The 20653-nt window shown below is 37.2% G+C and overlaps 1 protein-coding gene across 4 annotated transcripts in view; it reads right to left on the bottom strand.

Moving 5' to 3' along the window:
* ANO5 (anoctamin 5) overlaps window positions 1–20653 on the bottom strand; it is a 72849-nt gene that overhangs the window by 41861 nt on the left and 10335 nt on the right. For 3 of the 4 annotated variants that reach the window (XM_083350708.1, XM_083350710.1, XM_083350711.1), the window contains exons 2-4: window positions 11449–11519; window positions 4384–4428; window positions 1189–1302 (exon numbers count right to left, since the gene is read on the bottom strand). In XM_083350708.1, coding sequence (XP_083206834.1) covers window positions 1189–1302; window positions 4384–4428; window positions 11449–11519 — 230 coding nt within the window. The remainder of the gene's footprint in view (window positions 1–1188; window positions 1303–4383; window positions 4429–11448; window positions 11520–20653) is intronic. The other variant, XM_083350709.1, reaches the window with a different exon arrangement.

Here is a 20653-nt window from a genome sequence, read left to right as displayed (position 1 = left end):
AATGCCTCCTTAAGTAACACCAGCTGCCTGCAATTAGTGCAGGTTCGCATCCCACCAGGCTCAAGGTTGACTCAGCCTTCCATCCTTCTGAGGTAGGTAAAATGAGGACCCAGATTGTTAGGGGCAATTAAGCTGACTTTGTAATAATGCCGCTTGGGGGTGGGTGAAAGCCCTAATAAGCAGGTATATACATAGAATGAAGGCTATTGCTAAGCACATTGATTTGTGCTTAAATTGTAAGCCGCCCTGAGTCTTCGGAGAAGGGCGGGATATAAATGGGATTAAAATAAATAAATAAAATAAATGTACTACTCCATGCTAACTAATGTATAAAATGTCACTATTCCCATAGGAAACATAAGAACAAGAAAACTAATTGGGGGGGATACTATGGATATTTTTTTTACCTTGTCTTAAAATGAAAAAAATAGTTCTGTTAGGTCAAACTGAAATCAAATAGATGTATTTGACTTTCTATATTATGAGCACACAGTTGGTCAGAAATCTGAAAAGCTCCTGAGGGCATGAAGTAACTATGACTTATATGTCTGGTATTTGAATGATTTTTCCAACCATACAAACTGTATTCATACACACCCAGGGAATTCCCCCCCCCCCGGACGACCAGTAATTACTTTTTCCCCTATCCTGATGTTGCCCAGTGTTCTGGACTTCAATAATGCTTAGCCAGGGAAACTATGGGCTTTGAAGGCCAACATATTTGGAGGATACCAGGTAAGAGAAAGCTATCAGAAACTGCAGAAGCATCTTCCAGCCACAGGAAATCTTAGAGGGCCCAAAGTGTCACAAAATGCAGTACGTCAGGTTGAAGTACTGTAACATGAAGCATCTTGTCTAGATGAAGGGCATTGCCTTGCATAGTCTATAAGAGAGCGCTCAAGCCTGCAAGCGGCGAAGCAAACTTTGGCAGGGAAAAAAAAAGAATCTAGCTTTCTTATCTTGCATGCAGCACAACTAGTATTATCAAACATAATATATTTTAACATTACATCAACAACAACTATAGAAAAAAACAACTGATCCTGGTTTGTAGAGATGAAAGAGAATTGTTTTCATTGTAAAGAGCACCCATTAGAATTGTGCCATGACATAGACTTTATACCAGGCTGTTGGCGTATAAAAAAGCAAAATTATGTCCTAAATTTAGAAGTAATAAAAGCTGCTTACCAATTTTTTTTCTCCATCAATTTTTGGATCATCCACATAAGTAAGCACAAAGTCTATTCTCCGTTTACCATCTCTGAAGAAAACAGAATCCTTGCTTTGATGGCTCTTATCAATCTAGAGAGAACAGAAGGCATCACTATATCAGCCTCCATTGTACATATATTAAATATCCTTATGTATCTTAAGTTTTTTCAAGCTTTCAGTTCTAGGAAAAGACTACGGTCAAATAAGGTTTAAATAACATTTATTTTCAGACAGAGATTTGCAACACAGTTACAAAAAATATTTTTCTTATATTTGCACAGCCAAACACTGACACGACTGACTTTCTTCATAAATAAGCAAGCACAAATGCAGAGACGTTTGCCACAATGAAGTCACCCTGTTATAAAGATATTTATTAAACAGTAACATCTGAAGCCTACACTATGACTCACACATTCACCATAAAGAAGCTAGTCAACATACATTTGAACGAGGACACAAGAGTTGCTACTTTGAAATGCTCTTTTATGTTGCCAAAGTATTTCAGCCCAGCGCAATTTTGTACATTTTACTGTATAGATGACACAGTGACAACATGTGAAAGCAGAAAGCACAGAGAATAAAGAGCTCTGAGAATAAAGAGTAAATGCTATAAGATTATAGTTTAGGAAAACAAGATGTGCAGAAATGAAATCTACCTGACTCCAGATTTTACGGGAATAAAAAGTATTTACAGTTGCACGGGTCTGAGAATATTATTGTTTGTTTGTCTTTAAATATATTTCTTATTGTCAAAAGGTGATTAGTAGCAATCACACTGTAATAAATTTGGGTAAACCCCCCTTTGTAATTTACTTGCTATTTCTGAACTTCAAAAGGAGATTTCTGGGACTTTCTAAAATAATAATAATAAAGTAAAGTAAAGTAAAACAAAGTAAAATAAAACCAAACCAAGAAACGAAACAAAATCCTAAGAAAACTTTAAGGGGAAAAAAAATCCCCATGATCATGTGATCAAAATTCAGATGCATGGCAAGCAGTTCATATTTATGACCGTTGCTGCATCCCAGGGTCAGCAACTCTTGCAACCTTCTAACAAGCAAAGTCAAGATTCACTTAACAGCCGGGTTACTAACTTATCAACTGCAGTGATTCACAACTGGGGCAAGAAAGGTTGTAAAATGGGGGCAAAACTCACTTAACAAATGTCTCACTTAACCACAGAAGGTTTGGGCTCAATTGTGGTCATAGGTTGAGGACTACCTGTATACTGTTTCTGGGGATGGCATTTAGAAAAGAAAAGGGGAGGGGGGAAAAAGTCATGAATGTCATCTGGGAGCAAATGAATACCCTTCATTGAGGAGCTGAGACAGGTTCAGGAAGTATAAACAGGGAGAAGGAAAGATTCAGTTCGAGACTTTTTGTTGAGTATATTCAATGTAGTGTCAAAATCCTGGCTAGACACCAAAAGTTGTGTGAGTTCTAGTCCTACCTTGCGCATGAAACTGGCTGGGTTAATCACTCTCTCTCAGTCCCGCTGAGGAATAAAGATAGCAAACTTTGGAGGTTTCCATTTTGAATTCTTTGAGAATTAAATCTGGAGAATCCAAACGGTTCAGACAATGAGTCATTTTTTCCAAAGGGTTGAAGGATGTGATGGAATGTACAGTGGGAATAGGGGAATTGGCATTCGCACCATAGCTTCTTCTTCTATGGAGATTCTCAGTTGTCCAGATCATAGTTAATCCCAAAGATGCTTTTTCACGAGGCAACTAGACTTGACTTGTTTTTCTTTGAAGACGTTTCCCTTCTCATCTGAGAAGCTTCTTCAACTCTGACTGGATAGTGGGGAATGGAAAGATTATACTCCTGCAGACAGCTGTTCATTTGCATTCTTCTAGCAAGTCGTTGTTGCTGCTTGGAGGCTTATCTGTATCTTCAGGGTCACCTGAGTAGTGCAAATGGGTGTGGAGCCTTCTTGAAACTATTGAAAGGACTGTGTTGTAGATTAGAGATAGATGATGTCATATTCCTCCCCCTCTGTTGAGAGAGGGCTGTTCAGTTTTGACATAGATCCCACTGGTTTGAAAGAGGGGTCAAAGAGGCCATCTATAGATTCCAGGTCTATGGGATCTATGTCAAAATTGAACAGCCCTCTCTCAACAGAGGGGAGTGACACGACATCTATCTCCAGTCTACAACGCAGTCCTTTTAATAGTTCCAAGAAGGCTCCAGGTAGCATTAATGACTCGTTAAAAGAATGCAAATGAACAGCTGTCTGCAGGAGTATAAATCTTTCCATTCCCTACCATCCAGTCAGAGCTGAGGAAGCTTCTTGGATGAGAAGTGAAATGTCTTCAGAGAAAAACAAGTCAAGTCCAGTTGCCTCGTGAAAAAGCATCTTTCAGGTAACTATGACCTGGACAACTGAGAATCTCCACAGACTGGGAAGCTATGGTGCGAATGCTGAGATTCCCCTATTCTCACTCTTCCAAGTGCACATTCCATCACATCGTTCAACCCTTTGGAATAAATGACTCATTATTGTCTGATTCTCCACAATTCTATAGTACTTCTTTGGATGCTAATATAAATGGTGTGCTGATTTCATTCTTAAGGGCATCTGTATGGCTACTAATGGCATGGTTTATCTAAAAGCATCATGTTAGTTGTTTTTTCCAGTAGGCTGGGGGTAAGATAAAATAATCTTTAAGGGTTCTTGCAGCCCTCCTACCCTTTGATCATGTTTGAGTAAATATAAGGTACTTACCCTATGTATAAAATAGCTCCACTATAAGGCTGAGTATAGGCTACAGAGGAATTGGATTTACAACCTCATATTTGGTACCTAAGTGATTTATACCCATTTTTAAAGTGCTAGACTTTACTAAATGGCATTTTATGTCAAGGATTATCCCAATGCAACATTTTTTCAATTGTCAAAATATATTTAGCAATTAAAAAGTTATCACATAAGGCTGTTTCATATCTTTCAATAAAACAGGAGCTATATAGACAGCTCTAGGACCATATCTTTTGACAGATATTGATTTCTCTCCAAGTGTGTGTGTTTTATATTTATCTGCTTAAGGTACAGGCTAAAATTCATTACTTCATCTTGTTCCCTATTAAAGAGAGACATCACATAATGAAGCTTGTTATCATTGCAGCCATTCAGGTGTTAGTGATACAACTTTGTCAATGGTTTACCCTGAGACGTCGCTTCAGGAACAGATTGAATCTCCTTCCAGACTTCTGGAATAACCAACAGGGTGTTAACATATGAGCAAACTCTCTTTAAAAAAAAACCCTAACTCTACAACTTTGTATGATCAGGGGATTGAAGTAATTCTTCCAGATTATTGAATAACTTTACAATCTGAAGGAAACAAAGGGCCAAGAAATGCCTATATTAGGTCTTCAAGAAAGCCTTCTATAAGCTGCTGTCCTCCAAATATGCTAGAAATGAAACTGGCAGAATTTGCAGTCCTGCTATTTTGGAGTGCTTCAATAAATCTGTAGGAAATAAAGGACGTTGTAGTATTCAGAATAGCCATCCACAGCCTCCTTAGGAGATGTAGTCATTGTTTCCATAACCCTTTCATATTTATTATTCATGGATAAAAGTTACCAGCTTGGATTCAACTAGTGCTGTTACAACAAGAATGAATGATGTTCTGCCAGAAGAATGGACAATGACTTTTGAGGACCCACATCTGTACTTATAGACTTCCTGAATTACTTATTATACCTTTATATAAAGTTAAAGAAAGACGTTATATAAAAAGTAGGATTCTTAACAAATGTAAAAGACTCGTTTTCTGATCCTATCCAGATTAAATAGTTTGTAATTAATCTATACAACAAAGAACAATATTCATTTAGAGCTATACAATAATATTCTTGTTACCAACATGGAGAAGTTATATTCTTCAGAGGTAGTTTCCATGTTTTTAGAGTTATGCAATAATGCAAGACAAGTCACATATTGTATCCTTTGTATTACAGGGTTAGGGACAGCTATAAGCCTTATTTTATTCCTGACCTTAGTTTTCATCAAAATGTGATATTATTAAATACTTGACCTTTCTTTTATCCATAAATCTGAAATAAGCTATAGTACTGTATTACCTTGCTACATTTATCAATATTTAGTGTAAAGTGGCTTTAACTTCTGATGCAATAGAGAAAAAAAAATCTGATTTAGGAGGGGGAATCTGATCTTGGATAAATCGCCATTTATCTCTCAATAACTTCCATAGCTGTTTTTTTTTTACACCCTGGAATGAGAAAACTCTGAAAAATGTGGCAGGGTCTGAATGTAGAAGTCTAGAGAAATGAAGGTAGAGAGAATGAAGGAGCCACATGCTGCCAAATCTCTGATGTGAGGAGATATGATTCATTTATATGTTTTTCAAAGGAAATAAAATAGCAGAAAAAAGAGCAAATAATATTTGTTTCTCCACGTGTATGTTGTGAGTATATTGCTAGAAGGGTGGTAGGTTCATCAATTTTTTTTCAGCTGTAGTCTCATATATTCTTATCTAAAAATAGGTTCTACTGTACCCCAAGGAATTTTATTCTGAGCAAACATGCACATTATTGCATTGCTATGAAATCAGTATATAGTTATGATCAGAATTATGAAAATCCAGCATTTAATACAATTGCAGAGGGTGACAGGGAGCATCTTGAGGATTTTAGCTTCTCTCTTTAAGTAGGTCATTCTTAAGCAAAAGGTGGAGGATGGTCAATGTCCAGTGAAAACTCAAAAATGAACATTTTAATATTGTACTGTCCTTTGTGCCTCTCCTAGAAGATAAAATGCCATTATATTATTTCTGCAATACAAGAGACTTCCCACTATCATAATAAAATATGTCTTCCTAAATTAGGATCTTACATTAAAGAAAAATTGTCAACACACATCACACATTAATATCCTTTTATATCACACACACACACACACACAATGGGGCGTTTTGTCTCTCAACATTTTTCAAGATATTACAATATAGACCAGAAGAATATAAATGTTCCTATTACACTTTCAAAAAAAGCACTGCATAATTATTTTGCTACATAAAAGTTATACAAACCTTAAAAAAATCAACATGTTTTTTTATTAATAAAAGGTTTTCACCAGCCTTTCAAATATAGATTCATAAAGAGAACACAAACGTGGATTAAATCGCTTTTTAGGATTTACTTTCATTTTCTTTCAATATTATTATAGTTTTCACCATACAGTATTTTAAGGTAGTAATAGAAAAACTCTGCTCCCACATCAAAACTATGAGTTATATCAATGCACCAAAAGACCCGTGGCAAAAGAAAAGCATATTAGTAATAGAAAACATATATTACTAAGACATTACCCAATGTGAGGAGTATTATATCAGAATTAATTACATTTAAATTACTTGTAAAGGAAAAAAACGTACATTTTTAGGTCTATTTCTGAATGCACTGAGATAATGAAAACACAGTTTTATCCTGCTTTTACTCATTATAAATTGTTTACTTTCTAAGAGTAAGCCATATTATACTTGCTTGGACTTCAGCTTTAAAACTATTCCACTCAGAATCCCCCTGCCCCAAAATATAAACTTGATCCTTCACTGAAACTTACAGGGAAGTGATGTACAAAGTAGTTTACTTAAGAGAGTGCATGCAATTTTTCACTGCTGTAGAAATAAATGTGGTGTTAATAAACAAGCCAAAGATCTGTTAAAAAAGACCCCAGACCCTTAATGTAAACTCATTCCAAAGCAAAACCAAACAGTAAAAAGAAAAAAAAGAAAAGAAAAATAAAAAACCTTTCCAGTTTTCAGGATTTAGGTAGACTTTTCAAAGATGTTTATTTTTTGTATACAAGTATACATTTAGTGATTTTTATTTTTTTTAAAAAAAAAATCTTCCAGTGGAAAATATTAGAGGATTATAAGTTTTGGCGAGGCAATCAGTAGCATTTAAGCAATCACCCCTTGTGAAACTATTATTTCAGAAATGTAGAACCCTACAAAACTGGTTTACTTAACCTCTAACCTTTCATTCACGTCGGAACTATGTCTTCTCATATAACTGGGAATTTTTGTAATTGCAAATCAAATCTTCTCCAGCCACACTGAAGAAATCAGGTGTTCAAAAAACACCTGACTTTTGAAACATAAATTTCATTCTCTGAAAGATCCTAGGAAAACTGGAAAAATCTTTTTTTTTCCCTCTCTTTCTCTTTTCTTTCGCTGCATTTTGGCAAACGGGAGAACGCAATACCATCCATGCAGGAATATATAACCACTCCCCCTGTAGCTGCTTACCCCTTGAAGGTCAGAGATGAGCATTGTGGTCTCAGTGGTACTTAGGCCCTGCCAGTGGCATCATGGAAAAATATAATGCTGTTAGTGTGATGCAAAAGCGGCAGGATGCTTATAAAAATGCAGCAACCATAAAACTTTGTGGCATTTTTTATTGTTTATTGTTTATGGTTCAAAGCTGTGATGAACAATTCCCAGCTTAATTCTTAAAACAACTATGGATCACTTAAGCCATTTGTCATCTTTTAAGTAGTTAGACTAGATAGGAATCTAGTAATAATAACTTATGTTTGACATGGATTTTCTCTACTTTGTCAAACATTTAGGATTATAATTTTAAAAGCTTGCTGTATAAAGAATGACTCAATAATATATTTTGGATTCGATAAAAAGCATTGACATGGCATTTTTGAGCTCTTGAAATATTCTTACACAAATTTGTTTCATTTAGATATTCAATGTTCAGGTCTAGCAGCCTTTGAAACACAATCCATATTACCCTATAAAACAGAAACCTAATGCAGGTTTCAAGATGTTGAATTTAATACAATGAAGTTATTTACATAATTTAATGCCAGTGCTGCTATAGCACTTAAACATAACAAAGTGAATTACATTGACATGTGATGTTGACACATTAAGAAAAGAAAGGAAACAAATGCTTGAGGTATTCGTTTTAAATATAAATAGGAGAACCGAAAGATATATTAACTTCATGAATATGTATTAGGGAATGGCTAAAATTTTTATTAAACATGCATTTTCTTTTAGTGTTCTTTAGCAAAAAATTAAACTAGACCTATGTTATTAGTTCGTGATTAGTTTGAAAAACCCTTAAATAAATGAACATTTCTGTACTTTCACAAATTTCCTTAAAATAAAAGCAGAGAATTTGTTGTAAAAAGCAAAGTATACATATTTAGTAATCTATCAGAACCAATTTGAGCAACATCATTTAGATTGTCATAAGTATTATGAATAAAATGCATTCTTCTAATGATATTTCCATAATTTATCTTGCAGGCAATATAACCTGCTGTCCATAAACTAGAATTAAAGAGCTAGAAATTTCTGATCTTTTAACTCTATTATAAATGTGTATCCCGGCCTTTATAGCCAAAAGCTATCCAATCTTGCTGTCCAATTCCCACTGCCTTACCCTGACGCTTCACTTATCCACCTTAAAATAAAGCCATTTACATTTCCTCATCTGCTTCCAATCCCTCCTCCACTGTCTATCCCAAATTAAAGCATGTCAAGCCCGCTCCCTATTTTTGCCATCTTCTCTTTCTGCGAACACCAATTTCCACCTAGCACACAGGTCTGCAACCCGTGGCTCCGGAGCCCTGCGGCTCCCAGTCCTCTGCCATGTGCAGTCCAAAAAAAAAAAAAGTGGGACTAAAAAAGTTCAACCAATCAATTCAAATATGCAGGGTAGGTGCATATCTCGCCTTGGCTCCACTCCAGTCAAACCCTGTTCTGCACATGCGCGCATGTACGTGCATGCGCATACAGTTTTTGCGGCTCCCAGTTTTTCCTTTTGTGAGGGAACCGGTTCCGAGTTTCTCTTTCACTGTTTCAGGTTGCTGACCCCTGTGCTAGCACAATCTTCACTGATTTGAATCCTTTCTTTTTTTTCTATCTTGATCCTTTCCTTCCCTCCCATGTCTATTTTTATTTCACTCCTTTTTCCCTCATCTTACTATGAGCACTGATTTTGTTTCCCTTTGCTAACTTCTGTAGATTAATCTGATTGAAACTGCAGCATAGTTTTTTTTCCCCTGTTGTTCTTAGTATGTAGAATATTTAAAAATTAATTCAAATCTTGCCTGGTATCTATGTTCTCTTAGGAAATTTCAAGACAGTAAGTATGAAGTCTGGTGAGACGTTCAAAAAATCAATAGTTAAAATATTAACAAAAGTATTTATCTTTGATAGTTCAAAACTTTACCAAATCGCACTGTGACTTCCAAGTCTGAAAAGTTGTGAATTAAGGGTACAAATGAGATATACAAGATGAGTTAGATTAATTATTTATATAAAAATACATGTAGAATCTAAGGTGTTTAAAGTTTTTCCCCTTCCATTTTTTATCCACATTTATATAAATGTAATTTTTTAATATTTTGATTTGTTTTACATTATATTCTAGTTGATAAATCCTTCTATTCATATCATTTCCCATAGCCCTGAATGTAGAGAGCATGCATAACCAAATGTGAAAATCAAAGAAATTTCTATTAAGTTTGTTGCAAAATGAAACAGTAAATTTTAATCTCAGGGCATGTTGATGAATGTATACTACGGGAAAGAGATTATCTGGCTAAAATAGCGGTTAATGTTAGAGAAAGTCAGGCCTCTTTAAAAGTTATCCCCACTTCCATATGTAAATTCTGCATCAAAATATGAAATTTAACTTGTAAAGAGAATCAGATCAAGGCGCACGACAGAACTATGCTGTTTGCAGAAGATAATATTAGCTACTATTTTTCTCTTTGTCTTCAAGATCAAGTCAATTTTCTTTTCAGACTCTATTTAAAGCAAGTTAGGAAATACATAGTTACATTTCTATAGTTGGAAATTCAAATAGATTTAGGTTGATTTAAAAAGCAGTCCTATTTTTAAAAGTTGGTGAAAGATAAAGAGGTTGCTTCCTGTGGCGGGAGAAGAGTTGAAGCTGTTTCTAATGATATTTGGATGGGGAGAAGGCTATTACTATTATTATCTCACTAGCTCTTACAAGTCCCTTCCAACTTTATTATTATTATTATTATTATTAAGTGGAATTGTCTGAAATGGGAAGTTTATAGACAGGTATGAACAGGAATTGAACACACAAGAACTGGTCTCTCCATTCCCCTTAAAAGAGATACCAAGTCCAGGCTAAATGATCCCATTCCAAAACAGCCTGAAGCAGAAAAAAGAAAAAATATTTCCTATTATACTTAATGGGAGGTGAGGTTGCCAGTCTGTTTTTAATATATCTGATGGAGATAAGTAATGAAAATGCACCCACTGTCATTTTCTACTCAGGTAAGTGAAAGTTGGCATAGTTTGGCCAAGGTGTTAGTGCTGTTTTTAAATTCCCCATGGAACTAATCTAAGGATGCCCTAAAAGTAACATAAATATATGAGAATTGATGGAATGTGTATTAATTAACTAGTTAAAATGTTGTGTTTAGTGCACACTTATATGATTGACTTAAACTTAAAAGGAAAATAAATTAACTCAAATTAATGGAAAGAATGGGAAAATGAACATGAGACACACACATTCCCAAATTGGAAAGAAAAAATCATTAGCAATCAAATGTAGAAAATAAATAAAATATTGCAAATGGTTAGCAATGAAACAGCTGAACAGCATTACAGGTCATCTACTCTCATAAATGATGTTTCTAAAGTACAACTTAGTACTTTAAAACTCATTCTGGGATAAAATTTAGATTCTTTATTGAACTATGGACACTTAGTACTGATACTGACAATTAACTTGATATTATTTTCAATCAGATATGCATGTACAATTTCATTCTGACAAACTGTGGGGAGTAATAATAATAATAATAAAATATATTTCTAAACAGTTCTGCTCAATATGGTCTCCTCCAGAGATATTGGCTTGGAATTGAAAGAACTGAAATCTTTTTTTGAAAAGCAGAATATTATGAATGGCTGCTTATCAGTGTGGCTACCACTAGATTGCAAACTGCTAATTACATTTTGCTTGAAAGTCAACAAATATAAAATTCTGCAGGGCCACAACCAACAAGAATTGACAATCTTATTATCATAAATATATGTTTAAATAGTATTTTTAAAATAAATATAAAAAAAACATACAAATATGGTTTGGAAGGGTAAGGTTTGGCAATATTTATAGTTATCTCAAGTAATTTCCATCAATAATATCCAATCTCATTTTATAAAACCATTTATATCCACAGTTAAAGCTTACCTCAGAATTGCCAGGAAATTCTGATTCTGTATTTGATATAGTTTCAATCAAAGGTCCATTACTTTCTTCTCCTGAACAATATAAAAAAGTATGTTTACTTCTCATGTTTCCTATTTTAAATATTGGTTTCATTTGCTTATATAAGACATATAACACACAAAGACCCTTGATCTTAAATGTATTAAAATACTAAACAAGCAAACAACATCCAGTTTTGCAACATTATTCAAATAATGCAACAGTAAAATGGATTGAATTTAAACTTTACAAATTTCAAATGCCTATGAAAAAGTCTACACACTTACCATCTTTTACTTATTTTAAGTCGAGCTGCATACAAGTTTAATAAATTAGAATTATTATTAATGACTGGAACAAAAATGGTAGGTTAATGTCCCTGGTAAAATATTCTGCAACCAGATACTAAGAAGTCATTCTCTGAAACAACCAATAACAAGTTCACCTTTAGGACTGAAATAGGTATCATGTAGACATGATCAATTATAAAAATATCACTGGAAGAATCGGCTTTCATTTCTGATTAGTCCCAGATTTTAGCAACTATATCCTATGAGCCCAGAATAACCCAGAAGCAGCAGCATACAAATGTCAACATATAACAAAAGGAAGAATGAAATTCTTAACCCACTATATTATTACATACTAAGCCAGATCAATGTACAAAACCACCCAATCAGTGAATGAACTCATGATGGCACTGAATGACTGCTACTTATGACTGGTCCTCATACTTACATTGGTGGCAGCATATTTAATTTAATTTAATTAATTTTTAATTTAATTTATTAATATTTCTATACCGCCCTTCTCCCGGAGGACTCAGGGCGGTGTACAGGGCAAGAATAAAACACAGAAATTTACAAAAGCTAAAAGATAATTAAATGCATGCCCGATTAAAATACAATAGATACATAGTAAAAAACCCCAATAAAAATAATAAAAAACCCCACCAATCCCCCCTCAGGCCAGGCCGGCTTGCTCGAACAAGTATGTTTTCAGATCGTGGTCATGTAAATGTGATCTGGGCAGTTGTATGCTGGCTCACAACTATGACACTTCAACATCCTGTCATCATGTGATTGCCATTTGCAACCTTCTTTTCCTACCAAAAAAGTCAATGGGAAGGCAGCAGGTCGTCACAAATGGTGACCATGTGATGTTCTCACTAAACAACGACATGGGATTCGCTTAATGATGGCAACCAGAAATGCCAGAACCTCCACTGCACTGCTTCATAACCAAATTGCTTAGTGACAGAAATTCCAGTTCTTATTACGTTTGTTAAATGAGGACTGGCTGTAGCTTGTTGTTCCAGAGCAATCAATACAGTTCAGTTAGCTTAATACTGCATATACTAACTTGTGTATACAGATAGTCTTTGACTTACAATGGAAATTGGGACCAGACTTTCCAGACTAAGTCCCTACAATCCTAGTTGCCATTGTTAACTGAATCCCACAGCTGTTAGGTGAGGCAACTTTCTGGCACCTTCACACAACCAAAGTCAGTGGGGAAGCTGGTACAAAGTTGTATGTCTCAGGCCCATAGGTAAGCAAGTGGATATTGCTAGGTGAGGGAGGGAGGGGCTATGAGGCAGAATGCATGAAACATGCAGTGTGAGTCAGGGAAGAGGCATAAGAGTGCAAGGGAGGATTGGGGAGAATGTGAGGGGGTGTGTAAGAGATGCCACACAAGTTGGAAAGGGTGCAGTGAGGGTCAGGATGTGTGCAAGAGGTGCAGCGCAGGTCAGGGAGGGTACCTGAGGGAGGGGTCTAGGTTCAGGTTAAGGAGGGTACATGAGGGTGTGCAAGAGGTACTGTGTGGATCAGGGGGTGTGTGAGGGAGTGCATGAGAGATGCAACACACAGGAGGGAAATGCACAATGGTATGGTGCAGGGAGGTGAAGGTGTAAAAGGGTAAGTATGGCACATATCAGGTGTGTGAAGCTGTGAAATGGGCCAGGGAAGAGGTGCAGTTCATGGTAGGGAGAGTGTGCAAGGGTGTGGCATGGAGAGAGGGGATGAAGGAGAACACCATTGGTGCAGAGTAAGATGGATGTGTGATGGTGTGAAAGATGCGTGGTGTGGGTTGGTAAGGATGCACGAGGATATTGTGCAGTCCAGGGAGGATAGAATGTATGAGGCTGCGGCATGGCTGAGGGAGGGAAAGCAGGAGAGGAAGCCACCTTCCTCAGCGGCTTCCCCACTGACTTTCTGGGGAAGGCACAGGGAAAGTTGAAAATGGCAATCATGAAATTGTGAGGTGCTTGGCAACCGGTTGCAAGTGTGAATGGATTGCCAATGGGCTGCCTGATCATTATCACAACATTGCAGGGTTGCTGACACAGCCAGAACTCATATTACCTAAGTAACAAGTATTTTAAGAATCTGCAAAGATATGTGGCTAACATAAAAGGTACATGCTAACACATTTTCACTTACTCAAACAAATATCAATGGATTTATATTTACAGTATTCATTATATTTAACATGTTGCAGGAGTAGTTCTTAACAAACCAAACAATGAACTCTAACCTACAACTGAGAGCTGTTGTGGTTTTGGCACCAGCTAAAAACCAGCAAACTGAAATCTAGTTCTGCCTTAGGATAAATCCTGGGTAACCATGGGTCTGTTCCTTTCTCTTTGCTAAAGGAAGTGGGCAATGACAAACCACTTCTAAAAACAGTAACAGGAAGACCACAGAGACTAATCCCAGAAGTTGTCAGGTATTAAAACTGAATCAAAGCATAAACAAAAAGAACTAGGATTGTAATATACTGTATACATTACAAAATTAATTCAAACCAACTTGTCTCAGTAATTATTATTGCTTTATTAGATATGGACAATATGTTGTCCTTGAACCATTCCTGTATCTTGAAATGTATCAAAAAAGGAGCTGGTTAGGTATAAAACTATGTAACTCTGAAAACTCTGAGATACTTAACTTCTGCAGTGAGTTCTTCCCTTTGCCACCATTGTGGCTTCATGAAAGAGTTGAATAGAATTTATTTTCATTTTAGTCTAATCTCAGTTTGCTCTGTCAGCCAGAGTCAAACGACAATTAATTTTAACAGAATTGAGAAATGCAAGTTACTATGTCGAACTCTAGTTATTGTAGTTCATTTCATACTGTTGAACTAACAATTTTTTTAAATTTTCACACCTAAATTTATATTCAAACTGTGCCAGGTTTTACTTCCAAATGTTAATGCCATAATTTCAGGACAAAATTAAAGGATAAAAAGGGCAAGTATATAAATAATTTGCTTCCTATTTCTATTCCCACCATAAAATTCTAAAGCCTCCTTCATACACGAACACCTGTCTTTCCTATGATGTAAGCACATCACCGGACAGTCTCCTGATGTTCCCCAGATGGTTGAGAGGCCAAGTTCCAGATGGTGATATTGCCTACCTCTGTGACTGGTTCATAAAAAATAGTCACAAAAAAGTGGATTTTAAGCTTTTTTTAAAAAAAATCCATTTTTTCTTTTTTTTTACATTAAGAAATAAGTAGTATAAAAAACAATTATACAAAGCCCTACATGAACAGAAGATACAAATGGACACCTCAATAATGGAGCCATCTGAGCAAATTTCCAGTTGCTTGGGAACGTCAGATCTGATAATACAACCAGGTCTTTAGGGCCTCCCAAAATAACAAAAGGGACGGTAGAAGATGATAATGGTTGTAGTGCACTCAGAATCCTGTCCCTGAAAAGTTGTAAGAGATTTTGACAACCAAATGGCAGGTGTTTAAATTACCGATACAAGTAAAGAGGAAATTCAATAAAAGCCAAGGTAAGTCTGCAATATAATTGTGTGTATTATTTCTACAACAAAGTATGGTTTACTGCTCTTTAGAAACTTTGTTAAATCACACAAGGATTAAAAAAAGAAACATTTTGGTTTCCTTCCTCTAGGAACTGCAGTCAGACTAAAGTCACAATAGGCTTTTCAAATTGTACTGTTTTAGCAGAAATAGTAGCTTATAGATGTGGCTTAGATGGGTTGTAACTCTGTGGTATTGCTCAACTTTTGGTTTGATTTTCCTCTGCTTAAATCTCTATTCCTATTGCTTATTTGGTTCTCAGTTCCCTTATTCACAATAAATCTCTCAACTGTCCTGCCTGGGCTCAGTGGAGCTGTGGTGACACGTCCTCCTAAATACTGGTTTACTGCAATTTGTTAATCCATTACATTTTGTGAAACATAGTTTGTGTTAAACAGTTATACCACCGTTTGATGTTAAGCCATTTATACAGCTTCTTTAAAATGCATGAGTAAAAACAGCCATAATTGTTTGTGATCTGTGAATCCAAACTTCGGTCCTAGCTAATCATTTATCATGAAAAGTTTTTAATTTCAGAGACATCAAAAATTGACTTATTTTGAATGGAAATCCATTTTATCAGGATCGATGTCGTTGAGGCTGCTTCTGAACTCAAATCTCAGTGTTGTTCTCCAACTGAGGCAAATCCAGTAACATATTTTATCAACTCATGTGATGGGCCATATGAATCCCTTTGAGGAAGATGTCCGTCAAAAGATACGTGAGGATAATTTTAGCCTGGACCACTTTTATAGATTCTATTGGGGCCTTTCTTTGTGCTTTCTCTGGAGAGACCAGTGGTTTGGAAACTTTCAGATGTGTGGACTTCAATTCCCCGAACTGCCAAGCCAGAATTCTCAGAATTGCAGTCTACCTATCTGAAAGTTGTCAAGCTTGAAAAATTTTGGCTTCCACCATTATATTTGACAGAACGTGCTTCTTTCTTTATGATGAATCTTCACCTTTACTGAATTGATCTGAGGAGACTAGCCTACAGTAAAGTACAAGTTACAAAGCAGGGATTTGGAATTGGGCTTCTCTGCTGCTAAACTCATTTTTTGGAATGCATTCCCTATTAGCTTTTTAAAAGACTCTTAAAACAGGGCTTTTCAACCTTTTCAGAGATTGTACCACTTTCAGGATATGGCAATATTCGAGTACCACCAGTCACCTAGCAGGTGGGCGTGGCCTGCTCAATGCCACTCACTGGACACAGCTGACTCAAGACAGCTGGCTCGGAACGGAACAAGTCATGTTGGGTAACTCGATGTGGGGACAACTCGGTGCCCCACAAACTCACCTCCCCAAACTGCTGGCAGCCAGGCACACGCACACACATGTTCTCTCTCTCTCTCTCTCTCTCTGCATTCCAGGTTTGGGGACTTTTATCCAAAGAGGAAGGAGAAGGCCTTCTTCCCAAGCCCAGGCATGATTGGCAATTTGCTACCTCAGATGTGGATACAAGCCTCCAAGCTTGAAATGTTTGTTTGTGTGTGTGTAGCATGCTAAAGAGATGTTCTTTTCCCAATCCCAGACACTGTTGGTGTTTCCCTGTCGGGTGCCCCCTCCCAGCAAAGCAGGAGGTGGAGGACGTTTGCAGGAAGCAGTTTCCTCTGAGTCCAACTTCTGTCTTGACAGATCTCTGGAGAGCAAGAGGAGGTGGCAGGGAAGCAGTGCTCCCGGGTCCTGCACAAGGAAAGCTGGTCCTTCTTGAAAGGGAATTCCCATTTCCAATCGTGCGTGGTAAGGATGCTGGCTTGTTGGGGCAGCCTTCCCTCCAGAGATCTGCAGGGGAGACAAGAGATCTGGAAGGAGAGGTACAGCCTCCATATTGGCTGCTTCTACCTGTCCAAGCCCTCCTTGATTAAACATACATTATATATAAATTAAAACACAGCCAAAAAGAAAACATCGTTAAATCACTAATTACAGCTCTTCACATATTTTCTGGGAAAGCCACCTTTACTCACGTTAGGAAGGAAGAGCAAACTTTATTAAGGAACTCTAACCAGGAAGGGAACTGAAGACCCCAAAAGGTCTCGTTCTTTCTAATCTGCCTTCCTTTTGAACCTTTAGTTCTCATTATTTTATTATTATGTATTTAAGAAGAAGATCAAAGCCCTCCGTAGCTCAGGATACTCACCCTAAAATCAGAACCCAGAAAAATTTAGTTAATCCACATTAGCTAAATTCTATGAAGAATGAAGATAATCTTTCGGCCTTGAGACCATGCAGGTGTCCAAACAGAATATTAGTGGCACACCTGTCAGCAACTGGAAGTGCACAAGTCCATGTACTCCCCTTCCCTGTCTCACAACTCAATCCATACATCCTTTAATTTTCAGACACATCTTTTTCTCATAAGCTCCTTAAAAAACCAATAAGGTATACTCTAATTAACAGAAAAAAATAATCTAGCACTTCTGAATTCTTTCCCCAAGGGGGAAAGTTCAGTTCACAGCCTGCAGGTTGTTAGCAAAGTCATCAAAGAACGTAGTTATTGCTGCTAACGAACAAATAACGAATCAATTTTGCAGCTCTCTCCTCTTACTACATCCTCTTACCTCCAGAATGTGGCCTGGGATTGCACAAGGGACTAAGCTAAAATCCAGTTTTGCAGCCACGTTTCAGTACAGACCTTGCCAGTGTGATTTTAATAGCCCAGGAAGGGATAGGAAAACCCGAGGGAAACTTTCCAAACAATAAACCATGGTGGACTATGCTTGTTTTGCCCTATTTTGATTCTCCTCCCCAGCAGCAACCCCTTTGATTTTAGAACTGCATGGCCACAAAGACAGAGGCCTTCAGTCTCCCAATCCCTGCTTAGAGAGGGATTTGCATTTCGGCGAGGGTCAGGGTATACGCCCCCAATCAAAGGAAAAACCTGAATCCAGAGGGTCAGAAGGCAGCCCAGCCTCTGCGCCTCTCCGGTTCCTTTTCCTCGCCCCCTGGGCACAGACGCAGTTGCAGCTCCTCGCCACAGCTGGTGTGGGACTTACAAGTAGTACCTCTGTCCGCTTTGTCCTGCAAAGCGGTACCCCCCTGGGGCTCCCACCCACTGCCATCCCCAATTAAAGGCCAAGCTCTCCAGCCTCGCCCAGCCACGGAAGGGGGCAGCACCTGAGACTACAGCAGATTTGCAACTTGTCAGTGCCGCTCAAAGGCTGCCCAACTTTACTGTGGAATTTCAGTGTTGGAAAGCAGAGGGGCAGTGCCGCGTTTGCAGGCTTGGCGGCACCTGCTGGAAAGCCTCTTGCTTCTCCCCCCCCCCGGCTACTTCCTTCGGAGCCTTCCTGATGCTGATGGGCCTGCCCGCATAGGTCCACTTGCTTCGTCCTGTAAAGCGCGCTCACCGGTGCTTGGGATTCTCACACAAACGTTCCTCCAATATCCTCCCCATTCACACACACATTCCTCTAATATCCTCCCCATTCACACACACACATCTTCCAAATTCTTCCCATTCTCACGCACACGTTCCTCCAAAATCCTTTCCCCCCCATCTCTTGCTCTGTGAGAAAAGTCTTTTCTCTTCTGCCTCTTTCTGTGGAGTCTTTTCTTCTTTCCCTCTCCCGCCCAAACTGCCTTCTTTTATAACCAACAAATAACATTAATGTGGAAATCACCATTGTATTTCCTTATTTTTTTTTGGGGGGGGGAGATCTAATGTACTCAAGATACTTTAAAACAAATAAAACTAGCTTTCAAATTTTATTCTAGATAATCTCAGGGGGGGGGGGAATCAAGCAAGCAACTTCCCTAAAATGAAGTGTTTCAGATGTATTTGCTTACAATTTCTACTATTCTTAGCCAGTATAATCTTCCAGGATTGTAGGTGTTTGAATCCAACATATTTTATTTCTGAGATTAGTTTTAAACTTAGAAATATAATCTCTCTGTCCTTGAAATAATTGTGAAATCACTTTTATCATTTAGAAGTGGCCGTCAGCGTTATCATAGCTTTGATGGGCTTTTTGGGGAAAAAAGTATCCATTTTCTGTATACAGTTGTCAGACTTGCTCAACATTTGCTAACTATAGCTTCTTGGATCTCCTAAGTTGTAATTTAGAAAACATCTTTGAATAAAAAACCAGACATCACTGTATAATTTTAAAAATCAAACTAAGAAAAAAAATTAAAGACCAATGTTACATTTATGGGCAGTTGCTGACACAGGCAGTGCTAACATGTTGCCATATTCTTGATACTTCTGAAATGTTCCTGATATTAAAAAAAAGTTCTGCTGAGAAAAAAAAGTATCACAACTTAATGCCAAATTATAAAAAGCACCGTGCCAGTATCAGGATGTATACATGTATGTATGTTCATTATATCTCTGTTTAGACCAGTTCATACAACAATTCCAAGTTGGGTTAACCATGCAGTTTTTTACACATCAAGGCCAGGTACAGTGTAATCTAGCACTGCCAAATAGCCAATATATCCTGCAGTGGATACTCATGAGAAAATTAGGAAATATCCAGCATGAACCATGACATTCTAAGAAAATATTACAATAAGAAAGAGATTACTAGTGTCTAGCTGTCACAGGAGTCAGGAGTTGATGGATCTAGCATATCATCAAGAAATGAAAATGAAATTGGAACCATTGGAGCAACAGAATAACTCAATCTGCTGAATACAAAATTGCCTTATTCCATCTCACACTTTCCTGAGTGCCTGTTTCAGAAGTTTCTGCTCATTAATATGAGCAAGAGATTGAATAGCAATTATCTGCTTGATATTTATTTATTTTTTTATTTATTTTAATTCCATTTATATCCCACCCTTCTCCGAAGACTCAGGGCGGCTTACAAGCTTAGCAATAGCCTTCATTCTATGTATATGCCTGCTTATTAGGGCTTTCACACACACCCCAAGCGGCATTATTACAAAGTCAGCTTAATTGCCCCCAACAATCTGGGTCCTCATTTTACCTACCTCGGAAGGATGGAAGGCTGAGTCAACCTTGAGCCTGGTGGGATGCGAACCTGCACTAATTGCAGGCAGCTGGTGTTACTTAAGGAGGCATTAGCCCACTGCTCCACCAAGGCTGATAATGCATGCTACAAAATTAAACCAAAAAACCCCACAACCTTAAGCCCTTGAAGTTCCACATTCCATTCCCTGTAACAAATTCCATACAAATAACATTCAACATTTCAATGTCGATATATTTTATGTTCAGAAAGCATGTGAAAGAACAACTTTATAACTTATTAATCTTTCTGTAACTATAGTGATAGGATATTATTCCATTCCATTCCCTCCATGTAATACCATGGAGTAAATAAGGGGAAATGAACAATTTCTAATCAAATTACTGACAAGCATGTATTGTACACCAT

The sequence above is a fragment of the Vipera ursinii genome, assembly GCF_947247035.1.
Source record: "Vipera ursinii genome assembly, chromosome: 1".
Lineage (NCBI taxonomy): Eukaryota > Metazoa > Chordata > Lepidosauria > Squamata > Viperidae > Vipera > Vipera ursinii.
The sequence above is the reverse complement of the archived record's forward strand: the minus strand, read 5'-3'. Positions and strand labels throughout refer to the sequence as shown.